Source organism: Haplochromis burtoni, unplaced genomic scaffold (assembly GCF_018398535.1).
Source record: "Haplochromis burtoni strain Fernald_Lab_line unplaced genomic scaffold, NCSU_Asbu1 Contig_569, whole genome shotgun sequence".
In the NCBI taxonomy this organism is placed as follows: Eukaryota; Metazoa; Chordata; class Actinopteri; order Cichliformes; family Cichlidae; genus Haplochromis; species Haplochromis burtoni.
The window spans coordinates 190,576-217,116 of record NW_024582930.1 but is presented as its reverse complement, the minus strand read 5'-3'; the positions used below and the strand labels follow the sequence as shown (position 1 = coordinate 217,116).

General features: G+C 43.0%; 2 protein-coding genes across 3 annotated transcripts in view; one reads left to right on the top strand and one right to left on the bottom strand.

The window, feature by feature from the left end:
* The window catches only part of LOC102295355 (collagen alpha-1(XXI) chain), a 91,612-nt gene extending 72,272 nt beyond the window's left edge, over positions 1–19,340 (bottom strand). The window contains exons 1-8 of the mRNA XM_005948060.3: positions 19,108–19,340; positions 8,293–8,410; positions 8,044–8,180; positions 7,777–7,896; positions 3,759–3,875; positions 3,323–3,509; positions 3,053–3,218; positions 2,735–2,957 (exon numbers count right to left, since the gene is read on the bottom strand). Of these exons, the coding sequence (XP_005948122.1) occupies positions 2,735–2,957; positions 3,053–3,218; positions 3,323–3,509; positions 3,759–3,875; positions 7,777–7,896; positions 8,044–8,180; positions 8,293–8,371 (1,029 nt within the window). The 5' untranslated portion in view covers positions 8,372–8,410; positions 19,108–19,340. The remainder of the gene's footprint in view (positions 1–2,734; positions 2,958–3,052; positions 3,219–3,322; positions 3,510–3,758; positions 3,876–7,776; positions 7,897–8,043; positions 8,181–8,292; positions 8,411–19,107) is intronic.
* Positions 19,341–21,160: 1,820 nt separating this feature from the next.
* zcchc2 (zinc finger, CCHC domain containing 2) overlaps positions 21,161–26,541 on the top strand; it is a 23,906-nt gene continuing 18,525 nt past the window's right edge. For both annotated transcript variants that reach the window (XM_005948059.3, XM_005948058.3), the window contains exon 1: positions 21,161–22,142. In XM_005948059.3, the coding sequence (XP_005948121.1) occupies positions 21,351–22,142 (792 nt within the window). In that variant the 5' untranslated portion in view covers positions 21,161–21,350. The remainder of the gene's footprint in view (positions 22,143–26,541) is intronic.

Below are 26,541 nucleotides of genomic sequence, written 5' to 3'. Positions count from 1 at the left end.
AATCAGCCGATAGCTGTATCTGGAAGTCCCACAGGATCTTAGCTCGGTCATTCTCCACCACCCTTGGGGGCATCTCCCATTTTGACCTCGGGACTTCCAGGTTATACTCGGCACAGATGTTCCTGTACACTATGCCGGCCACTTGGTTGTGGCGTTCCATGTATGCCTTGCCTGCTAGCATCTTGCACCCTGCTGTTATGTGCTGGATTGTCTCTGGGGCATCTTTACACAGCCTGCACCTGGGGTCTTGCCTGGTGTGATAGACCCCAGCCTCTATGGATCTTGTACTCAGAGCTTGTTCTTGTGCTGCCATGATTAGTGCCTCTGTGCTGTCTTTCAGTCCAGCTTTGTCCAGCCACTGGTAGGATTTCTGGATATCAGCCACCTCCTCTATCTGCCGGTGGTACATACCGTGCAGGGGCCTGTCCTTCCATGATGGTTCCTCGTCTCCCTCCTCTTTCTTGGGTTTCTGCTGCCTGAGGTATTCACTGAGCACTCGGTCAGTTGGGGCCATCTTCCCAATGTATTCTTGGATGTTCGTTGTCTCATCCTGGACTGTGGTGCTGACACTCACCAGTCCCCGGCCCCCTTCCTTCCGCTTAGCGTACAGCCTCAGGGTGCTGGACTTGGGGTGAAACCCTCCATGCATGGTAAGGAGCTTTCTTGTCTTTATGTCAGTGGCTTCTATCTCCTCCTTTGGCCAGCCTATTACCCCAGCAGGGTACCTGATCACGGGCAGGGCGTACGTGTTGATGGCCCGGATCTTGTTCTTACCATTCAGCTGACTCCTCAGGACTTGCCTGACCCTCTGCAGGTACTTGGTGGTTGCAGCCTTTCTAGCGGCCTCTTCATGGTTCCCATTTGCGAACACTGAGCTACTAGTTGTTTCGCCGTCATTGTGGATGTTGGGTATCGAAGAATCCATAGGTCCGTCATCCTATTCATGTAGCCCCTTCCGCCGGGGTTACTTGCGTAGTAGCATTCCAACAACGCCCTGTTTTCGTCTCTTGCCCACCGATGCCTTCTTGTTCCAGTAGCCCACTTTTCGTCAGGGTGCCCTGGTTCCTCAACACCTGACGCGGACCTTGTTGATCCGGGCGACGTCCGAGCCGGCATGCCTTCATATTTATCTGTCTCGCTCATGTCTGCGGTAGGCTCGCTTAGCATAGGGGGTCTAGCCTTAGGACCCTTACTGGATACAGACGCCCCAGGCAGGAATCGAACTTGCGATCCTCTGCTCCAAAGGCGTGTAGTCTAACCACTACGCTATATATATATATATATATATATATATTTATTTATTTATTTACCAATTCTAGTATTTGCTGCTTTAGCCACACTTATTAAAGCAGCATCAACAAATGTTTTACTTCTAGAGAGCAGAGTGGAGACACTGTTATTGCAATAAGTGTTGTTTTATTACGTTTTATGTACTGAGGTACTGATTTACTTTTACTTTTTCTGAACCAAATCAAGGTAAACTACTACTTTAAAATATTCACTGTATATGCAACATGGAAAAGCTATTCTTTTTATTCAATCTGTCAAACTCAGTGGCCAGATGAACAGTACAAGACTATAGCTGTTAGTCTTCTTTTACATAAAACCCTATGGTTTATTTTTAGCTTCGGTATGGTTAGAGAAACTGGTTGAGTTTGCATCTCTAAAATCAAAACATAAAGAATAAAACTGTACCGTATTTTCCGCACTATAAGGCACACTTAAAATCCTTGAATTTTCTCAAAAATCGACAGTGCGCCTTATAGTCCGGTGCGCCTTATGTATGAATTCTGGTTGTGCTTACCAACGAACCGATTTCATGTGGTACACAGCGCTCAAAAATCTGTCAAATGTTTTAGTAGGAGTTTGGTAAACTAGCCTCACCGCTTGATGGATTACGGCTACCGCGGAGTAATCTAGGTCCTAAACTCTGTTATCTTCAGGTCCCAAAGTCAAATGATCACTGCGGCATCACTGGCTGTTAAAAACTGTCTAAAATCTTTCTGCTGCTGCTGCTTTACCAGGTGTAACAATTAAGTTTAACATCCAGGCATCCATGAAAACAGAATTTATTAAATTTAACAGAGTTAGAAGTTAGCAGGGAGTTAGCTCTAGTTTCCACCTAAGCATGATATAGCATGTTCTGACTGAGATTTCTGAAAACATTCAAACGTACAGCTCTGCTGTCACTTCCAACATAAATGAAGACAGAAAACTAAACAGCAGTGACGTTTGTAGGGTTACTGAAGTTGGGCTAGCTGGTATATAATGATGTGCTACGTGATCGCTAGCGACACAGCTATGTTAGCATAACATAAACAGTGAAGCTGGAGGATGAACTTTTCCACTCGATAAAAGTTAACGTGAGGGTTCCTGATGGTTAGAGACAAATGCAATCGCATGGCAGGATGCTGTAAACGGACCAAACTTCAGTCAGGAGAACAACTGAGATAATCCATCCACAATACGAGGTTAGTCATTAATATACTGCAACAACATGGGAATAGAGCAGCTGCCAGAGAATTCAACATTAATGAATCAATGGTACAAGTGGAGGAAGCAAGAAGAATGAGTTGAGTAAAGTTTGACTTATCTGACTGTTTTGTTTCGCTTAATGCTAATCCAGTGCGCCTTATGGTCTGAAAAATACGGTACTTGTTTTTGTTGTTGTAGCTTTATCCTGAAGCCAAGGGGGTATCATTGGTCTCTATGGACACTCAATCCTAACACCAACCTGAAAGCCTGTTTTAAAGACAGCTTTCTGCTCTTTCTCTGTCGTACTGGTGGTGGTGAAGGTAACAGTTTTGTCTTTTCCGCTCAGTGTTACTGCAGCTTGGATCGCCTTATCCTTTGACAGCACCCTCCAAAGGTCAAAGGACAGCTTGCTAGAGATCCCTTTCAGACGTAGAGTGGACACAAACACGTACGATGGAGGAAGGCCTTCTGGGAAAATCTCCCTAGTTTAAAGATTAAGAATAAAAAATGTAAATAGCTGTTGACCAAAGCCCAAAAGCTGTTTAGAATGAATGTAATGATAGCGATAGCATGTTACCTGGTGTTCTCAGTAATGTCTGTGGAGGCAGCAAGGGCATAGGCAGTCTCAGAAACTAAAGAGCCAGGGATCTTCTTTGCCTTGGTCTGAATGTTCATGCCCACCATCAGCTCGAAGCCTTTCTCATCACGGGATGCCACTGGGATTCGTGTGGGACAAACAGACTCTGGAAGCACCAGGGTGATTCATTCAGTCAAGTGGTCATTCAGCTATATGATATTTGGCAACACTCTAATTTGTGCTTTTGTAGATACACTTGAGTTTTCTGACCTTCACAAAGCTTCTGCTCCATGGAGTCTCGAATACGATCGATGGTGGTGTAATCTTCAGCATACAGGACATAGGTAGATGAAGGTTTATTGGCAATGGAGATCAGCTCTGAAGTGGTGATCTCAGTGCCAACTCCCACAGCAAATACAGTAATACTCTGTGCTCGAGCCTCCATGCTGGCATCAACCTACAGATATAAAAGGTTATCTTTTGGTTTAAATTGTTTTCCCAGGTCTAGGGAAGAAGTGCTAGGGTCTCGGTTACAGTTAGGGTTAGGGGGTAAGTACTGGTTAGCTAGAGTATTAAAACCTCACAGTGTGGCTTTTCTATGCCGAAGTTTCTTTCCATGTTGATACTTCTTTTATGTTGCCTCTGTTATTAAAGGCCACCCAAAAACACTGACGTGGTTTTACCCATGAGGCAAAGGACCACTCACCACATCATCCTGTGATTTGCCATCTGTAACCACCACAGCGATGCGGTTCTTGACCAGATTGCCCCTCTGGGAGGAGGCAAACACGTGGTCCACTGCAAACTTGATGGCCCTGCCAGTCTACAAAAAGAAGTGAATTAAAAAAAATAATTTTACACCAGACACCAGACCTTACACAACCCCAAAGGTTATTTGTGTCCCTGACTGATCTGCCAAGTGAACATGTTAAAGACTACTCAATGAAACCACTAGCCATTCCCAGTCAAGCATAGACATATTAACAGAGGTCTTTGGAAATGCAAAAGTTGAGTATTACAGCTGCAGAATTTACAGGGATGCATGTGCAAGTCTGTTTGGTGATCATTGGTGTGCTTGTGGCCGTGTTGTGTGGTCATCCTGCTGCAGATGCAGTGTTGGCAAGTGGCACCAGTGAACATGCCTAAATGTGCAGTCTGCTTTTATGTGACGCTTTAAAGGTTGCATCATAGGAGTAAAGTCTGTTTTGTTCCTTCACTATGCTTTGACATTAATAGTTTGTAGGAGCTGGCCACCTGTGTAATAATTTATCCTATACCCATTTTCCCACCGATTGTTTCATAATTTTTGATATGCTTTGTTTAACTTCGCTTCCAGTGGAGTCAAAAGTTTCATTCCTTCCCTCTCCACTCTGCTATTACAACCAAGCAGTGTTGCTTATAACTTGTGCAGTTTTTTTCTGTGTAATTGTTTATATTCCTATATCTATATAGGAATATAGATATATATATATCTATATATATATATTCCTATATTTTACTTTTTATTCCTATTTATTCTATTTATCCCCTTCGTATATTTTATTTATATTGTCTCTGTATTATATATGTGTGTGTGTGTGTGTGTGTGTGTGTGTGTGTGTGTGTGTTATGTGTGTGTGTGTGTGTGTGTGTGTGTGTGTGTGTGTGTGTATATATATATAAATATTCTGTAACTCTGTAACTTCGGTCGTTGCTGTGCTTTTTTGGAAATCGAATTTCCCAGAGGAACCCACCCGAGGGATTAATAAAGTTCTATCTTATCTTATCTTATCTTATCTTATCTATTTACTAGGGGTGCAACGATATTCGTATTGATATTGAACCGTTCGATACAGTGCTTTCGGTTCGGTACGCATATGTATCGAACAATACAAAATTTTTAATTTATTTTATCAACTTTTCTTCTGACGATGCTGTCTGTGTTGAGAGCTCAGTGGATCTGCGTTCGACTACTCCGCCTAGGCTGCACTGTCAGCGCAGCGCAAGCTAGCAAGACAGAAGCTAAGCTCCTTGCAACATGGCAAATTGAACCTCCCCCACCCTCATTCAGATCTGGCGTTTGGAACTATTTTGGTTTTCATGTGACGTATGACCCTGAAGGTAAGCGCGTCATGGACTAAAGTAAAACAGTATGTTGGATGTGCCACGCAATGCTCAATTACATGGGTGGGAGCTAGTGTGTTAGCGCAGTTAGCTCGTTAACGTGTTGGCCGTCCAGCCCCACGCTCAGGGCGATCCGCGGTAGCTCGTTAACGGAGATTTGCCGTGTTGTGGCGTTAACGTCATTTCAACGAGATTAAACGCTGACAGCACTAGTGGGAACACAACGAATATGACTGCACATTTACTCTGACATCATCAAGTGGAAGCAGACAAAAACAACAACCATGCATGCTACAAACTTTACCCGAGTCATTTAGACAGCCGTTAGCACAGGATTCTCCTTATGGGGACCTGATATGTTTAATATGCTGCTGAGAATATAGCCCAGAAGAAGCGTATAGTAGAGCTTTTATTTTGAAAGAGCCATTTCTCTGTAATAAACTCTCTTTTCCAAAGATGAGTGATTCCTCAATCAGATATATTTATTTTATTACTTTGTTGTTTCAGCAACATTAAATTTAAAAACTGTACCTTTGAGTTAAAATATATATTTATAATTTTAATAAATGACAAATTAAAAAGGCATGAACATTTTTTGTATTGAAAAACTATCGAACCGTGACACCAAAGTATCGAACCGAACCGTGTATTTTGTGTATCGTTGCTCCCCTACTATTTACATATAAATGATCTAAATTACTAATCCTTTTATTTATGTCAAGTCTTAATATTCTGCTTACATGTCCTGTGCACAATGTTGGGGAAGCTTCTTTATGTCATAGTTTTGCAAAATACTTCATAACAGACAAGCTGGACAGCAGAGATACTCTGTTCTGTTTCCTAAAACTACTAAATTAGTTTGCAAAAACAAAAACTGATCAAGTTCACAGCGTAGCTATGATAACGTGTAACATGTAATACCAAAATAACATTGGCAGCAAAGCTTCACTGCTTATGGAAACAGTGCAGCACTGAGAAACGCCTGCCCTTTCGCTCATGCAATAAGCAAAGGTCGAGTGTGTGGAGACGGCTGCCTCACAACTGCACTGACTGAGCGTGTCGTAAGGATCGTACAGAAGAAGTAGGACGGCTTTGAGTAGGGAGGGGATTCAGTTACAGTAGAAATGCAATGGTCCAATAAGTTATTTCAGTAACACACAAAGTAAGTTAACGCACATGTGTCACACAGTATTATCACTGTGGACATACAAATGCACAAGAATCACAGTTCATCACAATACAGTTTTAGCACATCACATTTCCCCTGTGCTAACTGATACGCAAGTAGACAGTTATCTATTATCTAGTTATATGTTTGTATTTTATGATGATTATTTAATGGGATATTAATAATGTGATGCCCCCTGTCACATAGCCCGACAGAACAGCTGGTGTCCACCTGGAAACCATCAATCAACAGGGAAAAATGAATATTCCCCAGTGGGTTGTGAGTGGGTACTGGGAGTTGCTAGCAGTCACTGTGAAATAAATTGCTGTACCTCAGTCATGAAGGCCTAAAGACTAGTCATTAACCAGGGAAAAGTGTGCATTTCCAACCAGTTGGTAGGGTGGTTGTCAGGGCTGCTGGCTGTCATCTGGTGTATTTGGCTGCAAATACATTTATTTGCAGCTCATTTCACAGTGACTGCAGGAAAAACATAACTGCTTTTGTTACTAGTAAGTTTGTCTGGTTGGTTAATATGTTAGATGTGTAACCACTCGCCAAGTACACACTCAGGGTGTGTGGAACTGTGAAGAGTGCAACATGAAGCAGAAATATGAACCTCCAAAAGTTGATTCTGTTCATCTGGACGTAGCGTTTTGTGGGAGAAACGTTTCGTCTCTCATCCAAGTCTCAGCTGACTGAGATTTACTTTCCTGGATGATTGAGAATGCATCAAGACAGAAATAATAATAATAATAATAATGGATTACATTTATATAGCACTTTTCAGGGACCTCAAAGCCCTTTACAGTTCCACTATTCATTCACACTCACATTCACACACTGGTGGAGGCAGCTACATTGTAGCCACAGCTGTCCTGGGGCAGACTGACAGAGGCAAGGCTGCCATATGGCACCATCGGCCCCTCTGGCCATCACCAGTAGGCGGTAGGTGAAGTGTCTTGCCCAAGGACACAACGACCAAGACTGTCCGAGCCGGGGCTGGAACCGGCAACCTTCCGGTTACAAGACGAACTGCCAACTCTTGAGCCACGATCGGAAATATGAAACTTTCCCTTCAAAGTGAAAAATGTTGGTAACAAAGAGTTTGGAGACAAACTGCTGTTTGTGTTGCTGGTTTGCAAGCAGGTGTTTGCATCTTCCATGCAAACTAAGGCGACTGCAGCAATCACAAAGCGCTTTTTGGATTTCCCCCATTGACACCAAAGCAACCTGCAGCAGCTAAAGCTACTTGCCGACCCCTCTGTGAGTTTCTCCTTCACCTCAGGTTAGCTCATTTCTATTCAGTCACCGAATAAGTCAAGAAATAGAAATATCGGCATGTGTTACATACATGTCGATGCTGCTGCATCTGTTTATTCTAAACACATCCCCACGATACATGATTTTATATGTTCTTCTGCAAATTCGGACATTTAAGGAGAAAAGGTCCTGCCTGTGTGTTTCCTCCCAGGTAGCTGATGCTCCGTATGGCCTTGATGAGCTCTGCTACTCCCTGGTGTTTCCCAAGAGGAATCTCCAGCCGAGGTGTGTCACTGTATTGTATCACAGCCACCTACAGGTGACACAACAAAACTTATCTGAGTGGATCTCTGTCGTGTGTAATGCACCAAATAACTCGAGTGAGGAAAACTGCAGTAAATCTGAAAGGAAATTGGAGGTTGTTCAAATCATTCTCATTATGCACAGCATGCAGCATTACCTGTGTGTAGTGGGAACTGATATCAAACTGGCTGGTGATGTTGATGAGCCACTGCTTGGCAGTGTCAAAGTCCGAGACGCCAACGCTCCATGAGCCATCAATGATGTATACCAGGTCATTGACAGCCGTGCTGCAGCCTGTGCACATAAAGATATATACACAGTCATTAAAGAGAAGCCATTACACTCAGGAGACTTAACAGATCAGTTTTATGATCTGCTTTCATCCAAAGGTGCATGTCATCAGTACCTGCTCTCACATCTTCCTCCTCTGCAGCGTCCACTGTCGTCAGTAGTAAAATTACACTCCATACTGACCACAGCAACATGGCTCTGTAGGAGAACAGTGCACCGCAGGCCAGCCCAACCTACATAAAAACAAAAAGAAAGCTTCTTATCGTAACGATTAGGCAAACATTCTTTCACACCTATGAACAGATTACCATTAAATTATGGCCTAAACTATGACCACGCCCCCAAAACCTGCTGAGGTATTAGCTCTACGAGCACGCTGTACGGCACAGAGCTGTGAGCTGAGCCATCAGTGCTAAAACGTTCCTCGACACTTTTGATTTCTGACGCAATCAGACAGCAGTTACAGGAGTAAATGAGCTTCCCTGAGGTGCTGAGTTATGAGAAGTAAAAATAAGAAGTAAACAACTGCACGGCAAAATGCTGCAGCAGTTAAATGCACATGTTTGTGTGTGGAACGTGCAGAATTTCCTTACATAGAAAAGTCTTTGCATGCACAGTTATGGTCACACGTTTATATACACGCACCATGGATGTGGATTTGGGGATCTTCTTGTTCTTGTTCCAGAGTGGAATGATTGTACAACATCTTTAATAACTTCAAATAAAAAAGAAATTAGGTGGGCGGATCTTTACTGAATTCCCTGGACTTCTCAGTATTCACACAAAGCAGGTCCATTCGATCCGTGGATACATATTTATTTAGATATAAAGTTATAGTCAGAAAATAATTGAGTTGTGGGAACCAGAGTGGGCATATGCACATGAGCTGAGAATGAAAGCCAGCAAGAATAACTCTGTTTGCTCTGTAATTCAATGCAGTTACACACAGAAGCAGAAATAAAGACTCATAAATCAGTCAGCCAATCACTGCTGGTTTGGCCATAACACCCCTGCTTTCTCCTTTTCCATTTCTGCCACATCAAACACAATAAGGACACAATGACTCTGACTGTCACATTGTTCCTTCCTGTGTGAAAACATATGACAGTCATTGATGCTGTTTTTCACTCTGTTATCAGTTTGAATATTGTTCACAGTTTCTCAGATGTGGTGGAAACACGAGGAGGAAATGAGACTTCCTGTGTAGCTAAGGAGCCCCGAGCCTATGGCTTAAAGAGATTTTCAAACCATGAACCTGCTCATCATTGTCATAACTCATAGAGGGATTTCCCAGCCCAGGAACTAGAAACTATCAAAGCTCTCAGAGCATTGATTTGGTCTCTTTTTATGATTGGCAACAGGTCATTAGCTGTGTTTCAGAAGTACAGATAGGGAGGAGCTCACCACTCTGTCAAACACTACGTGGGTTTTAACAGTTAATCAGTGCAAGTTATCATTTCTAAATGATTGAAACCATATTCTGCAATATGGCTCGCTAATACGTGCTAAACTGGCTCCCTGCACTCAAGACAGCACAAAAACAACACCATTTTTTCTCTAAATGAAACGTAAATACACACATTTTTATCTCAACTTGCTACTTCAAAGTAAATCAGTGTACGTGAATAGCTTCATCGTCAGCACTTTGCCCTTTCTGTGCCACACATAGTGCACCAGGGAGATGTGTAGGTTAGCCGTCCCCCCTCAGACCAGCTGAAGCCAGCAGAACTCTTGTGAAAGAAACCTTTCCTTTCTTACCCCACTGTCATCACGAAACTCACGACAAACAAAAAAGTACAACACTTCCATTCTGACACACTCCATCATGTTGTTGCAGCTGTTGCTAGCTGCTGCTATTCCAGCCATCAGCTGGCTGCAATTAAGCCACCTTGGGGAGCTCCCCAGTGAGCAGTTACCCTGCAGCCCTGGAGCACATTTAGCCTGCCTTTAAGGAGTAACTTGTCACTAAGCTGAAAAACTCTGTTTCATATTCGCTTTCACCTGCGTGTAACCAAATGTTTCACTGCTGTCACCGAGCTCAGTGTGTAGTCAGTACAGCATGAACGAGAAGTCAAACAGCTGGAGGTCAGCTAGAGCAAGATATAACTGCTTTAAATGCTTCAGTGTTATTACAGTCATTACGTACTGGCTTTGTGTGTGTTTTCAGCTAGAGCTAAATCATGCTACCAGAGGAACTGTGTCCTGAACAACAGACACTGAGCACTAAAACATGTATGCAAGGACTCAGCCCACGTCCAGTGGACACACTGTGTTGTAATATGCAGCTGGTACATACTGCATGTGATACATGATGTGAGAATGAGTCCAGAGTGTCTTGTGAAATGACTACATCTCTGTCTCTCCCTCTCCTCTGTCCCCTCTCCTCTCATCTCCTCCTCCTCCTCTGTGTTGTAAAATTATTTTGTGAGTTTTTTATTTCATGCCATACCATGCAACACATGATGGAGCTTTCCCTGTTTTCATTCGGCAGCACAAACATGGCTCCACCGACCACAAGGCAGGGCCAGAGAAAATAACAACGTGAGCAGTATTGCTGGGATGGGAAAGCAGAAACACAGGCATGGCAGAGAAGGCTGCACTGTGCTGGCACAGGCTTTAAAGACAGGGGAGGATCCGTGGGCTGCAGAGAGTACAGCCACCACAGCCTTTCTTTGACATGGTCCTCTCCCTGTAATGCTTGTTCTCCGAAATATTTTTAAACCAGAAACACCAAAAGAATAGGCAGTGTGTGCAAAACCTTGACAGGAATCACTAAGAATTGTTATTAAGTAACTTTTTGGTATTACTGCTTACATATTCCTCTCTACGAGATCAAACTGGTGAATAAATTTAAATGAAATGGACATTTAAACGCCATATAAGTTATATGTAGGTAACATGTAACATGTAGGTAACGAGCTGGCCCCAGTGTTTTCTGGCATCTTCAACTCCTCACTGCAGGCATGTCATGTGCCTGCCTGCTTCAAGTCCTCTACCATAATCCCTGTCCCCAAGAAACCTAGGATCACTGGACTAAATGACTACAGACCCGTGGCTCTGACATCTGTGGTCATGAAGTCATTTGAGCGCCTAGTTCTCTCCCATCTCAAGACCCTCACGGCCCCCCTCCTGGACCCCCTGCAGTTTGCATACAGAGCCAACAGGTCTGTAGACGACGCCATCAACATGGCCCTACACTTCATCCTGCAGCATCTGGACTCCCCAGGAACCTACGCCAGGATCCTGTTTGTGGACTTCAGCTCTGCCTTCAACACCATCCTTCCAGACCATCTCCAAGGCAAGCTTTCCCAGATGAATGTGCCTGATCCCATCTGCCGGTGGATCACTGACTTCCTGACGGACAGGAAGCAGCACGTGAGGCTGGGAAAGAATGTCTCGGACTCCCGGACCATCAGCACCGGCTCCCCTCAGGGCTGTGTTCTTTCTCCTCTGCTCTTCTCCCTGTACACCAACTGCTGCACCTCCACCCACCAGTCTGTCAAGCTAATCAAGTTTGCAGATGACACCACCGTTATTGGGCTCATCTCGGACGGGGACGAGTCTGCCTACAGGAGGGAGGTTGAACGTCTGGTGTCCTGGTGCAGCCACAACAACCTGGTGCTGAATGCCCAGAAGACAGTGGAGATTATTGTGGACTTCAGGAAGCACACAGCCCCACTCCCCCCCATCATCCTGACTGACACCCCCATCACCTCTGTGGACTCATTCCGCTTCCTGGGTACCACCATCACCCAGGACCTGAAGTGGGAGCCCACCATCACCTCCGTCATCAAGAAAGCCCAGCAGAGGATGTACTTCCTGAGGCAGCTGAAGAAATTCAACCTGCCAACACGGACGATGATGCAATTCTACACTGCAATCATCGAGTCCATCCTCACCTCCTCCATCACCGTGTGGTACGCTGGAGCCACTATCAGGGACAAACAGAGACTGCAGCGTGTTGTGCGCTCTGCTGAGAAGGTGATTGGCTGCAGACTCCCATCTCTGCAGGACCTGTACACCTCCAGGACACTGCGGCGTGCAGCTCGGATCTCAGCTGACCCTTCTCACCCTGGACACAGTCTGTTTGACCTGCTCCCCTCAGGCAGGAGGCTCCGGTCCATTCGCACCAGAACCTCTCGCCATAAGAACAGTTTCTTCCCCTCTGCTGTTGGACACATGAACAATAACCATATGACTGTCCCCGCCACTAACACATGACCCTACGCTGTGTCACTGCATCATTCCATGTTTGGCACTGATCACCACCTGCACTCATGTATATATCTTTCAACGTAGCACTTTTAATTCTTATCCCTACTTTTATTTTTTCCATGTCTATTTAAGTGCTATTTATGACACCATGTTTGCACTGAAGCACCGCAGCAATTTCCTAATGTTGTAAACCTGCTCAACATTTGGCAGTAAACCCCTTTCTGATTCTGATTCTGATTCTGATTCTGATTCTGATTCTGATTCTGATGGGTAGTAAGTTTGCTACAGGCTTGAAATGGGCAAACTCTATGTTTACTATAAAAGGCCTCTGTGTGTTTAGGAGCATGGGTTCATCATGGGTGTGTTCTGAGTTTTAGAATGAATCCCAGTTTCTGCTTTAAAGTGAATTAAGATGAGCTGGGTGCTGTTTTTATCACTCGGAGTTAATCAGGTTGATACATGGAGTCCTCGAGCCACATATGAGATGCAGGCAAACATCTCTGTGTAGTTTGGGTCTGTTGCCACTTGCAGAGTCACTGGAGATCAATAAAGGTTGTTCTGAATCATTATTGTTAACGACCATGAAACGTTTCTATCGTGTTGGGGAGGATCTCTTCCAGAATAATAATGCCTTCTTGTCCATTCTTGTGGTTTTGGGACAATATGTCATGGAAAGTCTTTATTTTGTTGGACAACAAATGACAACATACCAGGTCCTGGGGTAAAAATATACCATATGTTGTACTTTTCCAGCAAGAAATTACTATATCATTACTTTTAAAAATACTCCAGCAGATTTTTTTAGGAGGCAGCTCTTATTTGTGTTTGTTGCCCATAGCAGTGCGACTGAAAGTGATAGATTTTATTACTGTATAGTTTAGATTAAAGTTGGTTAGCTTTATAGCTTGCTTGCTCATTTTATCTAGTAGACCAGCTGGTAGCTAGCTTCTGACTGATCTGAATGGTCGAAAAAATGCTAATCTGAGATGCTAATGTTCTTTTTATTGTGATAATTAAGCTGCATAAGCAGACATAAGTAAAAATGTAAAAATTCAACACTGGTCTTAACTGGGATTTTGCACCCTGAATAGTAAAAAGAACAATGGGAAATGTATCGTGGCTTTCACAGATACTGACTCTGAATTGACTGAAGCTTAGAAGGGTGCTTATACTTTTCACCCACTATACAGTGAGCAGCTTTTATTTTCTGCAACATTTCCAATCAGTGCAATATTATCAGGCCACGTTAATAAAGAAAAAACATGCGCAATTGAATAATTGACCATGTTGATCATTTAAAGGCCCAAATATATTTATTCAGGTCTTCTCACTGTCCGCTGTATGTCGAGGTGGGAGAGTTACCTCGTTATCACGTTTTATGTCATGGAATCGTGTGAGTGCACAGCTGTAAGCAAACACCGAATCTTTACTTAAGGAAAGGAAAAGACACAATGTTACATGAAAATGTTAAACTATTCAATATTAACTTTAATATTTACTATAATTCAATAGAACTTTCACAGGGAGAAAAAACTACAGTAATGTTAGCTACATCCCATTTAGTGCATGTTAATTCACTGTCATGTCTCATGAGGCTTAATGGAGACACTTAATGGGAATAAGTCATCTCTATTATACCTCTGCTTTCCCCATGCTGATCTGCAAAAATATGAAAAAGGTCTACAGAGTGAGGCTAGTTTATCTGTCCAAATGAGAGCTTCATCTGACCTCAGCTGTCACTAGGTCATGCTCTCAGCACATGCATCCCTGACAGCTCAACTCCTTCAGCAAGTCTGGAGATCCACAGGTACCCCAGGGGCACAAATATCAGACTGAAGCTACAGACTGAGCTATGTGTGCATTATACTTGTAGTTATATTGTTTATTGTAATATTAGATATTGAGTCCTGCTCATTTTAACTGCAGCAATTATATTTTCTGTGAATGTGCTGGTAAAACTGGAATTGATGGTTTGAATGCTAACACATATTTAATTGAGCCAAAGTCTCACAGCTGTATTATGAATGTGTAAGCGTGTTCAGTTGTATAGCATCCTGGGTAAAGATGGAAAACTGTGATTAATGTGGAGGCAGTGGCTGTAATAGTAGAAATGAGTCCTGCCTCTTTGAAGGCTGCAGTGCAGCCTGTGCAGAAGCGTGTGCTAATTACAGTGTTAGTGCACCACATGCGCCGGAATAGTTGCTGCTTTTAGCCTCATGTCAGGCTGCTGCTAGCCCCCTTTGCTAACTGCTAACATGTTGAAAGTATAAAGTATCCTTTGTGTGGACGTTTCATCCTTATGTGTGAATACTAAGCATCTGTTGTACAAATTTTTCTTTTCAGAACCACAAACACACACACACACATATGCACACAGATGTATATTCATACCTACATCCTTCAATAAAACTACAGCTGGACTGTGCATCATGGCTTCTACACATTTCTGAACAATTCACCAGCCTCAGTACCAAAGTGTTATTTAGCTTCCCATTATGAAAGTCTCTTTATCGAGAACCAGCGTATTCATTTATGTCCTCTGAGCTACCCTCCTAAGTCCTGATCTACTAAATAAAGGACATGCAGGGCCTTCCACAGATATCTCATTTGCTTGGGTGGCCTCCACTACGTCCAGAGAGGAAGGAAATCACAAAAATGTTCAATGGGAAGATTCTCGTTCCCTCGGTTCTCAGGAGGATAGAGCGCTTTTCTATTCAATTTGAGCACTCACAACACTTTCTACTACAAGTCTCATTCACCCAGTCCCCCACACACTCATACAATCTTTCATCGGTACCTCTGCACTCTCACTGCTGACACTCACACTCCGACGGACACATGATGAGCAACAGGAGGAGCCGGGGATTAAGCCACCGGCCTTCTAAATCATCCTGCTCGACCATAAAAGAGACAACATTCCCACTTTAATGAGAAGAACCAAACAAACCTGCATAATCTGTGGGTTTCACATAAAAGCAGGCAATCGTTGCTAACACTGGCAAGTATTTTTCAAGACACTAACATTTTTGGTACAACTAACCCTTTCTTCTTCAGACATGAGCCTGTGAGCTCAGTGAAATGGCTTATTTGTACAACTAAATGGCACAGTGCCCTAATTAAGGTTATTAGCTGTGCCTGTGCTTTTCCTACTATAGCGAGTGGAAGTGTTTGGCACATGAATTCAAACATCTCTTATGACACATGGGAACGATTGGTCTACAGAGTGGGCTAATTCACCTAAATGATAAATGTTTGCATCGCACGAACGCTGCCATAACTGGGATGCTTGAGTTTTTCCATGACTTTGCAAATTCTAATTTAAGCTAAGAGGGAAGCTTTGCGACTGTTCCCCGAGCAGCCTCTGTCCAGTTAGATAACAGCGTATCTGAACTAGCTCCACCACATGGATGGCAGCTGGATTCAAAAGTAGGCACTGCCTGCCTGCACGGATCAGCTCAACCTGTCCTCTTTTCTGGAGTGAAGCTGAGTCCCAAGCTGAGAGCAATAAGTCAGACTGGATGGGACCGGCTAAGACTCAGAACAGAACTTGATTCGTACACACTCCTGATCAACACTTTAAAATACAAGTAATTATAAACATGTACAAATTACGTAAACACGCAATTCAATTGATTTTATGTGAAATTTAAAGTTATGCTGTTTCCCCATTTCTGTCTTCATGCTGCTCTAATGGCGGATGCTCATATTAAACATGGGCTGACTGTCTGAGAGTATTTGTCCAAGTACAAATCCTAAACAGCTCTTTCGTTACAGCAGCTGGATTCCTTTAGAGAGTAGGCGGACTTTTAACCCAACTTTAAATGGCTGAGGTGGAAAAGGAGAAAAGAAAGTAAAAGATAGAGATGTAAGACATCCAAAGACAGAACATCAACAGTAAAAGAGGGAAACAACACACCAGTGGAGATCATTCATAACCGTTCACTGTTTTTATCTTTACCAGGTCTGGAAAAAACCACACAGACACTCTTTTTGCTTCTTCTCTTTGCATCCACCATTCCTCACTTCTTCTTTTCCACACATCAGTCAGTAGACATGGAGAGGTGTGTACTGAACCTGAATTCCTCCAAAACCTCACTCTTCTTCTAGCAAACCAGAAGTGCAGTTTACCAACCACACGAGCAGCCTCCGCTGGCTTCAGCATCCCAGAACATTCCTGGTGCATAAATGTTGCTGGGATTGCTCAGCGCCTTTCACTGGTTCATGTAATATGATGACTGCGGAGAGCAGCACTGCTACTGGATCCCAACCTGTTCAAGTACACTATAGCTTTCTCAGTTAAAATAATATGATTTTTTTTTCAACACATTTTGAGTGGATAAATCTGGAACGGTATTATTTTAGCCGTGAAGTTAGACACATTGTATCCGCTTTAGAAAATGCTTTCAAATGCTGACGCCTGCATTCTACACACACTTTACCTACTTGTAACTCATTTCCTTTGAAAGCTTAACAAACAATAAATGTGTCACATCATTTAATTAATGCCACTGCGTCTTACAAAAAGTATTCTCCAAAGACGGCACGTGACTCTCTGAGGCAACGTATCAAACAGAAGATACTCGTGCCCTAAAGCAGCTTTACTGTCTATTTTACTAAAAGGTGGGCGCATGTTTGACAAACTAAATATCATTTTTATAATAATTGTGACTTGACACATGGGGATTGTGCCCACAGACTCAACAGGAAAGTGTTTCCTGATGTTAAAGAGCTCCTACATTTCTTTCTCATCACGCTGCTCGACATTAATTCAGTTCAATTCATTCCACTGTTTATAGCGCCAAATCACAACAACAGTCCCTGAAGGCACTTTGTGCTGTAAGAGGGCAATACAGAGAAAACTCCAACAATTAGATCTCTCCCTATGAGCGAGTACCTGCCTACAGTAGGAAGGAAAACTTAACAGGAAGAAACCTCCAACAGAAACAGGCTCAGCGAGGGGCGGGGCAACCTGCCGTGACCTGATGGTGGTGAGGGAGGGAGACAGGACTAAAGACACGCTGTGGAAGAGAACTAATGATTAAATGCAAAGTGGAGTATATAAACACAGAGAGTGAAGAAGAGGCAGTGCATCATGGGAAGCTCCCAGTACCTAGCGCAGAATAACTAGGGGTGGATTCAGGGTCAGCAGAATAAGTACGAGCCTTATCAAAAAGAAGAAAGAGGGTACGTGTGCTTCACCAGAGCTGATCTGGACAAGCAACTCCACTTCCTCTTCATGACCTTGTAGAGAAAATTGGATACAAGCCTACATCCTGGCATTAATTTATCTCTATATTCTGAACACTGTCCAAAACATATTTCCTGCGGTTTCACAGGTAGATCAGGGACTGGTCCTTCAAATACATTTTGTTCCGTTGGAACTGCAGCCTGATTATCCCTGTTTATTGTCATGTAACACTTATATGCAGTAACAGACAAAAATAAATATAGATCCAGATGTGAGGTTCTCTGTGATGAGAACTTCACATCTGGATTTAATCTTGTCGGATTAAATGCCTCCTGTTTAAAAGATGAGCAGTACACTTTTAATTTCACTAAAGAATGTTTGGTAAATGAAATTCTCAATATTTATGTCAGGTTTTCCAGTTACTTGAGATTTCACAGATGCTGTTTCAATTTCAAGTCACATTTTGCTTCTTCTCTGCTCAATTATTGCTTCTTTCTACGTAACAGCACGTTTTGTGCCTTTTCTAGATTTGTGTTACAGTTACATGAACTTGATTAGTGCTCTGATTAGGGACTGAGCTGAAGATCTGAAGAGTGGAAAACATCCCAGTGAAGTAACATAATGCGATAAGGTTGTGTTCGGACAATGAAGGGCTTAGATTTCATAGATTCATCTTGTCTGCCCAGAGTGATGACATGTTGGCTCAGGGTAACCTGACATTTTAAACCAATGTTTCTACAGACCTGCTCAACCAGCCACAGCTAGCACAGGTAAAGGTACAGAGACATCAGTGAAAGAGCTCTGTTTGCAACGCAGCCTTTACAAATACACTGCTTTGTATCTCCTGCTCGTCAAACCAGGTAACATTTTACCAGATCCGATCTTTCCTCTGTCAAAAACCAACGAGCAGCTGATGTCAAAAATAACTGCAGTGACCGAGCAGAACTTTCACTGTCATCTCTTGTTCAAAGATAATTGGTGACTGCATCTGAAAACTGCACTTTTCTTCCATGCGATCCATGACGATCTTAAAAACTGTCCGGCACACACCTTTTCCATCGTTTCCAATTTATTGTGTTGCTGTACAGTGGATACAGTAATTAGAAGTTATTTCAGGGAACAGACATAACTGACAGCGTAACTTAAACAAGCCAAGAAACACACAGGGAGGCTGGTGCTTTCCAGTAAAGCTGAGGACCTCAACTCTCTGACCCATAATCACAGAGTTTGATGTATGACTTCTGCAGTATATTTAGCTTCTTGTTGTCCTGATGGCTGGTCAGTTTTGGCCAAACCAAACCGACGCTGTGGTAACATCGCATTTTAGACAAGATGCATGCATATCGCAGATTAAGTAGTAAATGAAACAGCAACCACCATCCTGAGCAGAGATGGGCAGAACAGAGAAGTCCAGGAAAGGAAGAGTAGCTGGCAATCTAATGGACAGCTACTCTGTCCAGGCTTCCTCCTCATAAAGCTACACTGTGTGAGAGCATGTGTAATAAAGAAGTGTTGACAGGTCCTTACCTTTCTCCTTTTCTCCTTCAGCTGCAACAAGCCAATGATGAATGCCACTCTGCTGGGAGACGCTGAAGAGAGAGGACGCCTGGCTCGGCAGTGACAGTCCTCCTCCTGGTTGGCAGAGGGTGCAGTGGGAGTGTCAGGGCAGCCTTTGTAAACTGTGGCCAACTCCACCACGGAATATGACACAACTAAGACCAACGTATATCCAGTGTGGATCTACTCACACACACTTACATGCACGGTGCTACTAGATGTGTGAAAAAGGCTTACAAGTCTGACTGCATAAATGACTCATTTAACATTCAATGTGAAATGAACAACAAACAGTTAATAAACTTAACTGAGCTAAGTGAGAGTAGGAGCCTCATTCAGTGAAGGTTGTTAAGTTAAACAACAGTTTCTCTGAGTCTGAGATAAAGGGGATCAAGTGTTGAGCCTGTGATCAGCAGTCGTGTAATAAAGCACGGCAGCACTGTGGTTTCACAGCACGCTGTTTTCTGCAGCTGTACAGGAGATGAGTTCAATTAAAGGGTTACAGAAGCTCTGCAGCGAGAGATGAAAAAGCAGCTGCGGCTCACGTTGAATCACTGCGATAAAGTCGCGATCACTGACAAACGGAAATGACACGTTACACTCCGTCTGCTCCTCACAGACCAACCCATGGGAAAACTTGGATTTTAGCATCATTTTCTACAATAACATTTGGATACATGTGTTATCAAACCATATACTGTACTTAAAAATTAAGCTGAAGCAAAAGACTCAACTGTGTGTAACAGCAAACAGCAGAGCGGGGAAGGTTGAGGTTACCTTTGCTCAATAAAAAAGTAGAATTATGTTTAACATGTTTCTGAGAGAAACTAATGTGTTGTCTCTCTGTAATCTCAGCCCATTATTACCAAAAGAAAATCGATTTAATTGAAAATTCACAATAAAATTGTGAAAAGTGCAAAGTGGAGGCTGTTTATAGTAGTTGACATAATTTTTGTAGTATAATTTGTTTGTTTTCTTTATTTATGTGTATTCATATGAGCACAGCAGTGAAAAAATAATATGTTAATATATATATACCGAACACATTATTAATGAGCTTGAAGTTCAAGATTCAACATACAGCATTAGTTACATGGATGCTGTCACACTTTTGTATGGGAGGTGCTGCTGGTAGTTACTGCCACTCTTGTAATTTCCAGATGTTTCCTCCAGAGGGCAGTCTTGCCTCAATGAACAGTACTGATGGCTCGTGATCTTCGCTTTAAACTGGAAAAACTGTCCAGGAGATATTAACCTTTTAGCATATTTTGCCCCTAAAATAGGGATTGGAACACATTTGGACAGATACAGATTAATTAAAATAAATACTTATCCTTTGGGTTGCTGATCAATTTTAAATGTGAGGTGATCCTATATTTTAAATAGAAGTGTTTTAATGAAGTCTTGTTTTCAGCACTTCAATAAAGTTCAATAAAGTTTAATCAGTAAGTGGAATTTAGAAACGAATCATCAGCCTCCATGTTTTACAAAAAGAATTTCTAATGTAGGTTCGTTTCACCACAGAGCAGTTTCTCTCTTTGCTTCAGTTCTTGTTTGACCCAGAGAAGATAGTGGCGTTTCATGTTCATATGTGTGGCTTCTTTTGTGCATCATAAAGCTTTAACCATGGATTTGAGGATGGCACAGCAAACTGTTCACAGACAGTGATTTCTGGAAGTTTTCCTGAGCCCATGCAGTGACCTGTAGTGGAGAACTATTGCTGAAGATCACTCTAAAATGGGTGATGGGTATGTCGGCTGTGCCCACGAAGCATCTTTTTCTGGCCCTCGATTTAGTTTAGTGTTTCATGCACTACACTAAATCTCACTGAACAAATTAAGTAGCAGAATACGCTGTTTTGCATTAGAGTATGCCTATTACAGTAAAATTACAGGCCTGTAATTTAATTTTAAGTTTGAGTTTTTCAAGTACAGTATTTCATTGTGCCACTGTAACTCCAACACCAGTCGCGCGGTGGCAGCAATGAGCTAACAGTAGTTGCCACACTGCCGTTAATGCAGAGTAGAAGAAGACTGTAACTTCGTGAAAAGGGCTTCTGTAGTGGCGCCGCGTCAGATGCTTAGCTAACAGTAATAACACGGTAAAACGACGGATATTCGGTTCTCGCTCAGTATTACGAGGCAGTGTGAGGTTGTCAGTAATGTATATTGGTCCGTCGTCTACACTTTGAAGGCTCTCTCGTAGCACTGATAATGCTGAAAATGAAGCTACCGACGAAAACGGGCGAGGAAGGAGGTAACCAAACGGCTAAGAACGATTCATTGGATCGGCCGAAGCACCAACATGTTCTCGGGGCGGCATCTCCCTCCGTGGCGTATGACAAGCTGGGGGACTCGCCCAGACCTCCGGTGCATCCAGCACAACTGGACAAGGAGAGCGTCTTTGAGTGGTTCGGCCTGCACCTAAACCCTGCTAAGCGTATCGAGTTCATGTGCGGGCTGTTGCATATGTGCCAACCCCTGGAGCTCCGTTTTTTAGGATCTTACTTGGAGGATCTCGCTAGAAAAGATTACCATGTTTTACGGGACTTTGAGTTTCGAGCAAATAGTCCGAGCGATTTGGGAGTGTTAACGGACGTGGTTGACCCAGTGATCAGGTCTAAACTCCTAGTCTGCCTGTCCCTCCTCGGGTCTGACAGCAGGGAATGTGCTGGAATACTCTTTCGGATACTCAGCCATGTCAACCCGGCCTTGTTCTGCAGAAATTACGACTGCCCCCTCCCTCCATTTAGGGACTCTCACGTTCACTCGCCGTGTCAGGCCGACAGTATGTACGGAGGTTCAGAAGAAGACTGCGGCTTCTCTGCAAACGACACAGCCGGAGGACCTCTGGAGCAGATTGCGCTGCTTTTTACTATGGCGTCCCTGCACCCAGCCTTCCACTTCCACCAACGCCAAGTTGTTCGGGAACTGCTCGACAAAATAGAGCTCGCTACGGAGGAGGGAAAGCGTCAACGCCAGCGTAGATCAAACGTCCAAGCAACGGTAATGAGCAACAAACCAACTTTAGCCCATCTAAATCCTAAGCTAGCTTGTTAAACTCGCCCAACTTTAAAATGTGTTCTTCAGCAGAATTGGTTAAAGTGGGGGAAAACGTTAGATGCATGTATTTCAAACTACGTAACATGAAAATTATGTCACATACTGGTAGAGTAGGCTCAGAGCAAACATTATTCTGCTAGCATTAGCTGCCATTATACTATGCTATTACTAACATGAAAGCCAGCCGGTTACCCTGCTGCTAGCTACAGTTTGGGCAGCTGTCGCACGCTCGGAGCTGTTTTGTAGCCTGCTGTTTAACTGTATGGGTTACCATCATCCAGAGGTGGGACCAAGTCATTGTTTTGCAAGTCTCAAGTAAGTCTCAAGTCTTTATCCTCAAGTCACAAGTCAAGTCTCAAGTAATGTCAGGCAAGTCAGAGTCGAGTCTCAAGTCACTGGTGTAAAAGTCCGAGTCAAGTCACAAGTCTGAAATTTTGAATTTCAAGTCCTTTTGAGTCTTTTAAAAAAAAAAAAAAAAAAAGTATGTTGCAGTTATGCTAAATGTAAATATTAGACCATGTGATTTTTAAATCTGTGTTTTTCTCAACACATGACAAAATAGTGAACGTAGAAAATATACACAAATTGTGAAATTGCACCTCTATAAAATGCAGCTCAATTAAACTTAGCTCCTAGAATAATTTTCACTGACAGTTCTGAGATAAGCTGCATGTTATTCTTGGATGCGGTTGTAGGACCAGCTTTAAAATCGCATATACATTAAAAAAACTGCATCACCAACATAGCCTGGACAACATTTGCTAGTTAGATGAAGTCAGCTATCTCATCGTAGCATATTTATATGCATATTTATAATTATAATGATGGTAACCCATACAGTTAAACAGCAGGCTACAAAACAGCTCCGAGCGTGCGACAGCTGCCCAAACTGTAGCTAGCAGCAGGGTAACCGGCTGGCTTTCATGTTAGTAATAGCATAGTATAATGGCAGCTAATGCTAGCAGAATAATGTTTGCTCTGAGCCTACTCTACCAGTATGTGACATAATTTTCATGTTACGTAGTTTGAAATACATGCATCTAACGTTTTCCCCCACTTTAACCAATTCTGCTGAAGAACACATTTTAAAGTTGGGCGAGTTTAACAAGCTAGCTTAGGATTTAGATGGGCTAAAGTTGGTTTGTTGCTCATTACCGTTGCTTGGACGTTTGATCTACGCTGGCGTTGACGCTTTCCCTCCTCCGTAGCGAGCTCTATTTTGTCGAGCAGTTCCCGAACAACTTGGCGTTGGTGGAAGTGGAAGGCTGGGTGCAGGGACGCCATAGTAAAAAGCAGCGCAATCTGCTCCAGAGGTCCTCCGGCTGTGTCGTTTGCAGAGAAGCCGCAGTCTTCTTCTGAACCTCCGTACATACTGTCGGCCTGACACGGCGAGTGAACGTGAGAGTCCCTAAATGGAGGGAGGGGGCAGTCGTAATTTCTGCAGAACAAGGCCGGGTTGACATGGCTGAGTATCCGAAAGAGTATTCCAGCACATTCCCTGCTGTCAGACCCGAGGAGGGACAGGCAGACTAGGAGTTTAGACCTGATCACTGGGTCAACCACGTCCGTTAACACTCCCAAATCGCTCGGACTATTTGCTCGAAACTCAAAGTCCCGTAAAACATGGTAATCTTTTCTAGCGAGATCCTCCAAGTAAGATCCTAAAAAACGGAGCTCCAGGGGTTGGCACATATGCAACAGCCCGCACATGAACTCGATACGCTTAGCAGGGTTTAGGTGCAGGCCGAACCACTCAAAGACGCTCTCCTTGTCCAGTTGTGCTGGATGCACCGGAGGTCTGGGCGAGTCCCCCAGCTTGTCATACGCCACGGAGGGAGATGCCGCCCCGAGAACATGTTGGTGCTTCGGCCGATCCAATGAATCGTTCTTAGCCGTTTGGTTACCTCCTTCCTCGCCCGTTTTCGTCGGTAGCTTCATTTTCAGCATTATCAGTGCTACGAGAGAGCCTTCAAAGTGTAGACGACGGACCAATATACATTACTGACAACCTCACACTGCCTCGTAATACTGAGCGAGAACCGAATATCCGTCGTTTTACCGTGTTATTACTGTTAGCTAAGCATCTGACGCGGCGCCACTACAGAAGCCCTTTTCACGAAGTTACAGTCTTCTTCTACTCTGCATTAACGGCAGTGTGGCAACTACTGTTAGCTCATTGCTGCCACCGCGCGACTGGTGTTGGAGTTACAGTGGCACAATGAAATACTGTACTTGAAAAACTCAAACTTAAAATTAAATTACAGGCCTGTAATTTTACTGTAATAGGCATACTCTAATGCAAAACAGCGTATTCTGCTACTTAATTTGTTCAGTGAGATTTAGTGTAGTGCATGAAACACTAAACTAAATCGAGGGCCAGAAAAAGATGCTTCGTGGGCACAGCCGACATACCCATCACCCATTTTAGAGTGATCTTCAGCAATAGTTCTCCACTACAGGTCACTGCATGGGCTCAGGAAAACTTCCAGAAATCACTGTCTGTGAACAGTTTGCTGTGCCATCCTCAAATCCATGGTTAAAGCTTTATGATGCACAAAAGAAGCCACACATATGAACATGAAACGCCACTATCTTCTCTGGGTCAAACAAGAACTGAAGCAAAGAGAGAAACTGCTCTGTGGTGAAACGAACCTACATTAGAAATTCTTTTTGTAAAACATGGAGGCTGATGATTCGTTTCTAAATTCCACTTACTGATTAAACTTTATTGAACTTTATTGAAGTGCTGAAAACAAGACTTCATTAAAACACTTCTATTTAAAATATAGGATCACCTCACATTTAAAATTGATCAGCAACCCAAAGGATAAGTATTTATTTTAATTAATCTGTATCTGTCCAAATGTGTTCCAATCCCTATTTTAGGGGCAAAATATGCTAAAAGGTTAATATCTCCTGGACAGTTTTTCCAGTTTAAAGCGAAGATCACGAGCCATCAGTACTGTTCATTGAGGCAAGACTGCCCTCTGGAGGAAACATCTGGAAATTACAAGAGTGGCAGTAACTACCAGCAGCACCTCCCATACAAAAGTGTGACAGCATCCATGTAACTAATGCTGTATGTTGAATCTTGAACTTCAAGCTCATTAATAATGTGTTCGGTATATATATATTAACATATTATTTTTTCACTGCTGTGCTCATATGAATACACATAAATAAAGAAAACAAACAAATTATACTACAAAAATTATGTCAACTACTATAAACAGCCTCCACTTTGCACTTTTCACAATTTTATTGTGAATTTTCAATTAAATCGATTTTCTTTTGGTAATAATGGGCTGAGATTACAGAGAGACAACACATTAGTTTCTCTCAGAAACATGTTAAACATAATTCTACTTTTTTATTGAGCAAAGGTAACCTCAACCTTCCCCGCTCTGCTGTTTGCTGTTACACACAGTTGAGTCTTTTGCTTCAGCTTAATTTTTAAGTACAGTATATGGTTTGATAACACATGTATCCAAATGTTATTGTAGAAAATGATGCTAAAATCCAAGTTTTCCCATGGGTTGGTCTGTGAGGAGCAGACGGAGTGTAACGTGTCATTTCCGTTTGTCAGTGATCGCGACTTTATCGCAGTGATTCAACGTGAGCCGCAGCTGCTTTTTCATCTCTCGCTGCAGAGCTTCTGTAACCCTTTAATTGAACTCATCTCCTGTACAGCTGCAGAAAACAGCGTGCTGTGAAACCACAGTGCTGCCGTGCTTTATTACACGACTGCTGATCACAGGCTCAACACTTGATCCCCTTTATCTCAGACTCAGAGAAACTGTTGTTTAACTTAACAACCTTCACTGAATGAGGCTCCTACTCTCACTTAGCTCAGTTAAGTTTATTAACTGTTTGTTGTTCATTTCACATTGAATGTTAAATGAGTCATTTATGCAGTCAGACTTGTAAGCCTTTTTCACACATCTAGTAGCACCGTGCATGTAAGTGTGTGTGAGTAGATCCACACTGGATATACGTTGGTCTTAGTTGTGTCATATTCCGTGGTGGAGTTGGCCACAGTTTACAAAGGCTGCCCTGACACTCCCACTGCACCCTCTGCCAACCAGGAGGAGGACTGTCACTGCCGAGCCAGGCGTCCTCTCTCTTCAGCGTCTCCCAGCAGAGTGGCATTCATCATTGGCTTGTTGCAGCTGAAGGAGAAAAGGAGAAAGGTAAGGACCTGTCAACACTTCTTTATTACACATGCTCTCACACAGTGTAGCTTTATGAGGAGGAAGCCTGGACAGAGTAGCTGTCCATTAGATTGCCAGCTACTCTTCCTTTCCTGGACTTCTCTGTTCTGCCCATCTCTGCTCTGTTTTTT